At 40.5% G+C, this 10132-nt stretch overlaps 1 protein-coding gene across 3 annotated transcripts in view; it reads left to right on the top strand.

Annotated features, from left to right (window-relative positions):
- sema6bb (sema domain, transmembrane domain (TM), and cytoplasmic domain, (semaphorin) 6Bb) overlaps positions 1-6190 on the top strand; it is a 140181-nt gene extending 133991 nt beyond the window's left edge. For all 3 annotated transcript variants that reach the window (XM_067414005.1, XM_067414003.1, XM_067414004.1), the window contains exon 17: positions 765-6190. In XM_067414005.1, coding sequence (XP_067270106.1) covers positions 765-1687 — 923 coding nt within the window. In that variant the 3' untranslated portion in view covers positions 1688-6190. The remainder of the gene's footprint in view (positions 1-764) is intronic.
- The last annotated feature ends 3942 nt before the right edge of the window (positions 6191-10132 follow it).

The following is a 10132-nucleotide window of genomic DNA, read 5'->3' on the forward strand; positions in this document are numbered from 1 at the left end:
CTTATTGTGGTGAGTGACTGTTTTATTGAGTTTCCTCAAATTAATAAGATGTTGGGGTAGTTGAACAAAAACATTCCGTGAAATAAATTTTTTCTAACAACAATAATTTATTTTTTGCACCCTTGTATAATTGTATAATTAAGCAAAGTAATATTGACTCACGTGCAGTCTCTCTTACTGGATAGGCAGCTTCTGTGCTGACTCTTTTACTATCTCCCTTAAAACATAAGTTAAGTACAGTTTTATCAATAAAAGTCCTTGGTGTTTGAGCTCCATAGAGCAAAAGACCTCACCGATGTTTTCCCCATTGATCTCCTGCAGCAGTATTTTTTTATGCTGTCCTGTTTTCTCATCATTAATAATTAATTAGTGCTCTTCTGAGAACTGGGGTCTTCTTTCTTTTCAAAGTGAATGGCATCCATTTCTCTCATCCTTCTTTACTCCATGTGTGTGTCTTTTAGATCTATCACACCCAGGGCAGTTTTTAATTAATACTATTGATAATTGTCAGGATTATTTGGATGTTTTTAAAGGTTAATGTTCCAAATGTCTGTAATTGATGAGAGATGCTTTCAATCAGGAAGACTGTTATTACAGCATTTAAAGTCAACATCCTCTTTCGGTAGTAATGAGCGCAATTAGTCTGCTATTTTCCTTTATTCGTGCATTCTTCGACCTGACAGAAGAAGGTAATTTAATTTTGTGAATCTTTGTTAGTTATAAATGTTTAATGCTTACTTCTGTTATTTTTTCCATGTGTTTAGGTCTTCTGCAGGAGAGTTTCATCGAGGAACCAGATGGCTTGGTGTCTGTGAACCTGCTGGTCGTATCTGCAGTTTCAGCTTTTGCCACAGGGGCGGCGCTGTCAGGTCTGATGGTGTGTTGGATAATGAGCCTCAAGCACCGCCAGCGTTCAAGAGCCGGTGGGTCTGGTTTGGGGAGCCGTCGCAAGAGTGACAAGGAGCAAAGCATGCTAGGACACGGTCGCAGCGGTTCCGTGATCAGCGTGACTCGTATCAGCGGCAGCGAACGACCCCGCTCGCAGGTTGAGAATCTATTCACCAACGGCTGGCCAAAATCTGGAGATATCGACCCAGGACTTCCCACTCCAGAACAGACACCTCTACAGCAGAAACGGCCCACTCCAAACGTTCATCTCACAGACTGCGATTGGGACCAGAGCCATACTTTCCTGGCCCAGACTGGGACGCCCTGTCCGGCGAACTCTGCAGTCATTTACCTGAGCTCCAAATACTTGCAGGGCGGGAGGCAGGAGGGATCTGGTGATGTTCCCCCACATTCGGAGCGCCAGCGGTACCTTATCCTCTCCCACCCTGCGAATCAGCGGGAGCAGGGCGGGCAACCATCCGCCCCGCCTACCCGCAACTCAGCCGGTGAATACAACTATCCAGCGACACCTCAAGACTCCCCTGATCGCAGGAGGGTGGTGTCGGCTCCTACCACGCAGACGGACTATGGCGAACATCTGCGATGGTCTCGCGACGGACTCAACTTCAATAGCAACAATGCGACTCCTTCTGGCCACCACCCATATCCGATACAGCCGCGTACTAATGCAGCATTAATACGGCCAGGTCACCACACTCAGCGGGGGCTCAATGAGCTTCAGGACTACAGCCACCTGCTGGTAAAAAGTGTAAGTGAGCGCAACCCTAATGGCCAATGAGTGGCCCAGGCCCGTTCACACCCTTCAGAGTCCCATCACCCCCAAGACTCAGACTCCTTCTGTAATCCTGCCCTTCCTTTCCTTTCTCACTGCCATCCAGTGTCTTTCAAGTCCCCCACCAGTGGCTGAGCTCAAGAACAACCGAGAGTGAGAGAATAAGAGCGTTAATAGTTAATGGTGTTAAAGCTGCTGTCCTCCCCAGCCTGAGGGTTGACGCCACTTAGCACATTAGCGGCTTCTGACGCACTGTCTAATGAAACGGAAGGAACCCTTGGGAATAACGGATGTGTTTGGTGATGGGAGGTGAAATACATAATCATAATCCTGCGAATGGGTACGTTGACTGTTTAGCACACCAAATCGGTCGCGGATTGTCTCTCCTTAATCTCCTGCCCTGTAAACCATTCAAAGGAAGTGATCCGTTTCGTTTTCACCTTTCTTGCTTTAAGTTTGAGCCTATGGATGCTTCTTTTGTGCGTCTTGGGCCTTTGCAGACAAGCTTAAACTTCCTTTTGTCTGTTTGTGTGTGTGTATGTAAGCCGCGCCAAAGTGTGCTTGTCGGCCAGACTTGATGTGAACACAAAATTCACTGGAGTTTCGTAAGTGAACTGATGTCAAATGACTTGACTACCCATCCCTCCCTTACCTATTAAGTGTCAGGAAGCAATCAAGAAAACTGCCATGTGACTTTATCTAAAGACCTGTGTGCTGGAATATCAGATGTAAATGGGTGATGGAGAAGAGCGTTCGCCAAAAATCATGGATAAACTTCCCATGCTTTCTGGACTGAGCAGGGAAGCACTGTGGAAATTACTTTATATTGCGTACAGGGGCATATGTTGGGTGGACCCATTTATTTTGTGGTTTATCTTCAAACCTAGATTTTTTTTTAAATCTCCTGCCCATGTTAGAATTAGAGCAGAGCATTTGCAACACTTTCTCTTTATTTGACTCGGCCTGGCTTCGTTTTCTCTGCAGTCCATTGAGTCGAATGTGAGCTCGGTTGTCTGGGCCGGGCCGGGCCACTAGGGAGCTGCATTCAGAGTGTCTCACTGACACTGGGTCTCTTTGTGCGGCCCAGCCAGAGAAGACCATCCCAACAACAAATAGCCGTTAAGAGTCACGGCCTAGCCATCAGCCAAGCCCAGGAGAATGTCAATGAGGAGCCAGACAGATCGGACCCCTCTGGGTCCCCCCTCACTGCCAGCCTTCACAAGCCACACAGAATCAGATGAATACAATGTTACATTTAGATGAAGTGCAAAAAAAAAATCGAACACATTGGGCTCTCAATGGCACCATGCCCACTTCAGCCATTGTTCAGTTTCCTCTGGCTCTCTTTGGATTGCTGTTTGTTTGTTTCAGGGTTGTAAACCCCACGAGAGGCATGAAAGAAATAGTGTACTATTCAATTCATTCACCTCTCAGTGAACAACGTTATCTCTGCTTTCTTCCTGAGGGGCACCAGTAATTCAACTAGCATTACATGAGTGTGTTCACTAGAGGGCAGTAATGCACATTACAGGATTTTCCTAATCGGTACTCAATGGACCCTTTTCACAGTGCAAGATGAGTAATTAGGGGTAACATTTAACATCGTAAACTAAAATTTTATTTAAAAGTTTTTTGTTCAGACACTAAATTGGTCAAAAGTGGCAGAAAAGACATAATGTTACAACAAAATATTTCAAATAAATGCTGTTCTTTTAAACTTTTTATTCACCAAAGAATCCTGAAAAAAAAACTGTATCATGGTTTCCACAAAAATATCAACCAGCACAACTATTTTCAACATTGATAGGATCAGATCTGAAGGATCATATGACACTGAAGACTGGAGTAATGATGCTGAAAATTCAGCTTTGCCATCACAGGAATAAATTACATTTTTAAATGTATTAAAATAGAAAACACTTATTTTAAATGCTAATAATTTATTGTATTTTTACCAGATAAATGAAGCCTAAGATATTAAAAATAATAAACAAATAACAGTGTATGACACTATAATTTGTGTTATATTAACCTGGCAATGGGGTTTCAAATGGGCAATGTGAGGGTAAATCTGACATCTTTCTGACTGCTATTTTCTATCCCTTTTTCTTTTCTTTTAGAAATAGGTGTAAAAGTAATATGGATTCCCTATATGAAGCATGGTAATGAAAAATATAACTTTCTATGGTCTCACATGTACTTCTCTAGAAGGCTACCCTGGTATTGTTTATGTTCCAAAGCCCAAAAATGTGAAAATGGTCCATGAGTGAGTTTGACATGAAATGTTTGCTGCTCATATAATCAGTAAAACTTCAGCACTAAGTGTATGTAGGTTTAAAAACAGGCCGTGTTCCAAATAAAAAGTCTGGTGAGGTGATGATAGAGAGAATTTAAAGGCACAGGGTAGGAGTGCGTTCTTTCGAATGTGGATGGATGAAACCGCTGAAGCTGAACATTAAAGCCATTAATTAAGTGTATAATTTATGGGTTTTAAGTGCCAATGCATGACTGAGTTCAAAACTGTATAATTATTTTACACAATCAACATTATTGATGCGTTTCTTTAATTGATGCAGTCACCCAGCTCTGTTTTCGTTTTCAAACTGTTCTACCCTTCACAGACTACATGCTGAAAAAAGGTCTGCCCACCCATGCATGCTCTCACCCCGCTTTCTTCTCTCCGGCTTTTCACTCTGTTGCAGCATTAGACGAAACATCCATGATTATGCTAAGTCTATCTTGGCTCTATAAGGTCTAGAAATGACTGTGAGAGACGTGCAGAAATGCAGGCACCCACTTGCTTACTCACAGCCAGATTTTACGAAGCAATCTCCTGAGATGTGGGCAGCAAAACTCAAGCAGCGAATCATCTTCTCCACCGCATCCCATATTAAGTAACATTCCCCGGAACAAAGCAGAAACTAGCAGTAAACGCAGGTCAAACTTATTGTGTAACCCTGTATGAAATTGCTAAACACCGTCTGGGTTAATTCGCACAGGATTCTGAGGCGGTGAAATGGAGTTAATTTGCTGTGAGCTCTATAAAATGCATTCCCGGGAAAAGAAAATAAACGAGGGTTGTTTCACTGTTTCCTATGTCGTAATTCTCTGAAGCAAGAAATGGAGTCGGCCGTAAATACTCTGCTATGGTTTTGCTTGGACAGAAATATATCTAGCTATATTTTAGAAAGCTCCCTGCTCTCAATTTTCCAATTAAAATGCTGCCTATGAACAGTGAAGACTGTGCGCTCCAGGCTTTCTCATCGTCTGGGCTGGGGTTTTTTCTCCGCTTTGTCTTTTAAAGCCCTGAGAATTTTTTTTTTTTTTTGACAGCCCCCCAGCCACAAACTGCCACAGCTAATGGGCCACCCGACGAAATGTGCAAACACAAAGAAAGAAATGGTTTGATTGGAAATGACATGCTTTCAGTTTGCAAAACCTGACATCTGACAAGCACAAACAGAGTTTGAATTTTTTTGTAAAGTTGTAGAGAATATATTAGCCAGTACTGATATCTTCATTTTTATATTTGTTTATTTGTTTGTTTTGTGGTAATGTTTTAGGTTGGTTTATTGAGTTCATGAAAGTGATTTGATTTGCATTATGGTGTGTGGATTTTTTCAACAATGACAATGATTATTCTGCGACTGTGACCTGAATTTCAGTGTTTGATCCTGGTTCATGAACTGTGCAAAGCCTTTTCTCAACAACAACAACAAAAAGAAAATGGATGGGAGATGTTTCTCCTGAAAGAAAGAGAAGAAAAACACTTTTGCAAAAGAGCCAAGAGTCTTCTGTTAACTGTGATGGACTTCTGATTCGTCTCGCACCGGAGGCTGTTCGTGTTACTGGGTCCATTGTCATTAAATGACAAGTCGTGTCCCATTCAGTGTACATAATGATTTCAGTGCTTAAATGTAATTTAAGTGAACTATCTGCATGAACACAGCCTCAGTCTGGGGTACACAGAGGTAGTGTGTACTTCAACTTCACGCTACTGTGTCTCCTCATATTGTCCACCAATCAGACAGTCACATGCATGCTTTCCAAATCAAAAACAGCAAAAATGCGCGCATACACACACACACACACACACACACACACACACAATATCACTCACACAAAAAACATGGACAGTGGGGCTCAGAAGTCTTATTTAATAGAATGTTTTGGGGGTTTTTTTAGATTACAAATTATATTAGCAGCAGCATAATTTAAGTGAAAAGATGAATTGAGAATTTATGTTGTCCCTCTTTTGCTTTAATGAATGCTGCTCTCGAGCTGCATGTAGTTTGTGTTCTCCAACATAATTCGAGATTATCCAAAGAACATCTTTTAAATCTCACATTTTCAATGTGGTCTCAGACTTTTGAACTCCACTGTACTTTAACACACATGCGTACACATTTCTGCATTTGAAAACTCATTGTCCTCAGTTCTGACTGTCATTGAGCATGGAGACTGTGCTCTGTTATCATTTCCTGTTCTAATAAACCATCAAGAACCTAACTGATGTTTCCTCTTTTTTCTACCTTTCTGGTGCACTGCATTTTTATCTTTATTTTTAAAATGTATTTTTTACATGAACTTTGAACAATACTTAAAGGGGTACTTCAGCGCTGGGAAGATGAATCTGTATTTAAACTAGGTCATTAATGTAGTAGAAATGTGAAATTATTTTTGAATTTGGTGCTTTCTAGACTGAGAAAAGACAGAAAATGTATTTTTGTCTCATGGGGATGAAAGACTACAATTCCCAGAATGCTTCGCTGCCCTGTGAGGCCATTCCCAACTCCACCTACTGGATTACAGTGACTGAGTTCAGAAAGTACAATTAAATATTGAACGTGTCTGTTCAATATAACGATCGAGTTGCCGGGTGAGTCTCACAGCAGACTCAGATTAGGAGTCAGATTACATTTAATGTCATAAACGAGTTGATGAGCTCTCGTGATGAGAGCTGAGGTAATCGCGACCACATTCGTGGCATACATTCACAACGCGTTTTCAGTTCATAACTTTGGAAGCTTAACTTTCATAGAAATTAATTTGAGAAGTTAAAACACTTACATTGCTTAACATCCGTTTAAATTAATGCCTGTAGCTGAGCTGTGCTGTAAGTGTGATCTCCATCAGGGGCGTAGCCATCTTTTCAGAAGTGAGGGGGACAGAAATGTCGTAATACCATTTTTTTTTTTTTTTTTTGGACCAATATAATTTATTGCATCTCTTGCTTTTAATTGGGCAAGATATCAAATACACTGCTGAACAATAACCAATAATTAATATCTATAATATCATTCTCCTATTCTCCTTTTTTTTGTGCCAATTTTATGATTGGTTTATATACTATAAACACTTCTGCATTAAGACTCCATAGATTTTATGCAATGTAAAAATATATATATATATTCTGATGTAACTCATCTGTTCTCTGTGTGAATATATAGTAAAGTGTGATTTATTCCTGTGATCAAAGCTGAATTTATCATCATTACTCCAGTCTTCAGTGATCCTTCACTAATCATTCCCATATGAGGATCTGATGATCAACACACATTTAGGATTATTATCAGTTGTGCTGCTCATGGTGATGCTTAATTTTCTAAACATTTGTGGTAAAATTAAAAAAGAGAGAAATTAATTCTTTTATTGATCAGACAGGCATTAAATTTATCACAAGTGATATTTTTAATATTACAAATTAGATAATTTATTTAATAAATGCAAATAAATGCTGTCCATTGAACTTTCTATTCATTAAAGAATCCTGAAAAATAACATGTAGGCTATCATGGTTTCCACAACATTTTGGGAACTGTTTTCAACACAGATAATAATCATAAATGTTTCTTGATTATGAAATCCTCATCTGAGAATGATTAGTGACGGATCATGTGACACTGAAGACTGGAGTAATGATGATAAATTCAGCTTTGATCACAGGAATATTCTATTTGATCTAGGAATATTCTCAGGAATTACTATTCATAGGGAAATGTGAATCGTGACCAATTAAAAGCGGTTTTAATTTGTAATAATGTTCAAAATATTACTGTTTTAACTATTTTCGATAACATAAATGCAGCCGTGGTGAGCAGAATACTAAATATTAAAAAAAGCTGCATTATTCATATGATACATTGTCAATAAATAGCCTACATTGAGATGACTTAAACACACATAAAGCATATATTGTCGCACTCGTCTGATTGTCGTCGTCACGTTTCATCATCATAACGATTGTTTTCCTTCAGCTGCAGCTCCAGCGTGACAGGGTATTACGAATCCACTTTTGGACTTTCTATGAGAGCGCCCTCCTCATATTAAGATTCGGAAAAAATTACAGGTCATGCATAGATAATTTTTTGTCTCTGAATTTAAATCTTGATGTATTCACATTGGTTTCTATGTAAATACACTTGCCCCTGACCTCAAGAAGCGCGCTATCAACCGAGTTTAGAGAAGGCTGTCGTTAGCGTCCCTGTTAACTTGTCCGCCCCCGCACAGGGTAACCCCGGTTCGAATCCCGCTCGGAGCGGGTGGACTAGGATCGGTGAGACCCAGTAAAAGTGCGGGGGACGAAAATACATTTTATTAAAAGTGAGGGGGACACGTCCCCCGCGTAATCTACGCCCATGTCTCCATTCCCCATGCACGAGTTGAAAACATGCGGAAATGGCTCCCTCTGCTAGCTGTAGTCTTTAGGCTCTGGGCAAACATTCCTCTCGTGCCGCAAAAATCGTCAATTTGCGTCACGAGAGGAATTTTTCCAGAAATAAAATGCATAAATCTCTCTCAGGGGGATATAAGAGGGGGGAGCACGATCATTTGAATATACTCCAGGGTTTCTACTGATACAAAGCCATATGCTAATCGCTGAAGTAACCCTTTAAGCATATCAATGAGTCATAAGGGATTCTTTCAAACTATACAGAGCTATACACTGACCAGTCATGTTGTTATGTTATGCCTGATTGGATCGTCTAGCAGTGGTCCCCAACCCTGGTCTTGGAGTACCCCCCAACTCTGCTCATTTTGTATGTCTCCCTAATCAAACACACCTAATTCAACTCATCAGCTCATTAGTAAAAACATCCAGCCCTGAAATGGTTGTCAGAAAAGAGAGACTTCCAAAATATGCACTGTTGGGGGTACTCCAGGACCAGAGTTGTGAGCCACTGGTGATCTGTAGTCTCAAATTTAGACCTGCTTCATCATAAAACTATCATAATGGTGTAATTTGAATCACCTCATCTGTCAAAATAATGTTGGTGAACTGCAGAACTGGTGCTGATGATGAGATGCTTTCTTAACTGCTGCTTTCTCACCGTTGTGTTTATTTTGTTATTGAGAGGAAAGTAGGGGTGACTCCTAATAGTCGAAGATTCGATGCATCGATATGCAGGACCGGATTCGACCACTGATCTCATGGTCGAATCTTCACGGTTGTTATGAAACGAGGATCATACCATTTTGGCAATATGGGGGTGCTCAATATTAGTGTTATAAAGACGTGTCGCCTTTAAGGGCGCTTCGCACCGGACGCGCCGCGCCTTTAAAATTAGAACACATACACCGACGGCGGCATTCGACGCCTGTCCACGGCGATTAAATGTATAATTCCCTCAAATCGTGAATGTACATACTGATTTCACCCTGTGCTACAAGATACACTCATCGTGCTGCTCTTCTGTCAGAAGTCGATTCAAAATTGAGCTCACACGTATATAATGTTCACGTCTTCCTGGTGTGAGATACCTGAGACACGGCGCTGAGCTTCAGTCCGGTGTGCGACCCCCTTTAGGCACAATCGGCTTAAGAACATGCATATAAACGCACTCAAAGTGTTCTTTAACTCTCTAGGCAGGGTTTTTTTTTTAGGTTTATTTAAGAATATCAAAATGTTCCTTTATATATTTGTGTGATGTTCTGTGTTTTGATCGCGGCTTTTAAATGTTATGAGAGAACGGTTAATTTATGAATGTGTAGTGTAGCCTAGTTTTGATCACTTTATTAAAAGTGGTGGCTGTGTGCCGTGTGTAAAATAAAATAAAATAGTCTTAGCCTCCTGGTGACTAGTGTCCTGATCTTCCCAACCCGTTTATACCGTTTATTTTTTTACAGTCTATGGTTTACACACACACACAGATGATTCGACTATCGGTCGACCATAGAGAGATTCGAAAATTCTGATTCGAATGTGTAAATCCTAAAGTCGGGGACACCCCTAGAGGAAAGCATGCATCACTTTACATATTTATGTAGCATGGACGCGTCAGGATGTTCGCTAACATTATATCACTACAAAGGTATTTCCATCTTCTTTTTACTTCTAAGCAAAGAATGAAAACAAACTTTTCCTTAAGAATATCAGAGCATCAAATCACGCTCAGTCTCTTGTATGTTATGTGTGCAATAAGTTGCAGGCTGAAGTTCACATAATGGCCA

This window comes from Pseudorasbora parva, chromosome 13 (genome assembly GCF_024679245.1).
Source record: "Pseudorasbora parva isolate DD20220531a chromosome 13, ASM2467924v1, whole genome shotgun sequence".
Classification (NCBI taxonomy): domain Eukaryota; kingdom Metazoa; phylum Chordata; class Actinopteri; order Cypriniformes; family Gobionidae; genus Pseudorasbora; species Pseudorasbora parva.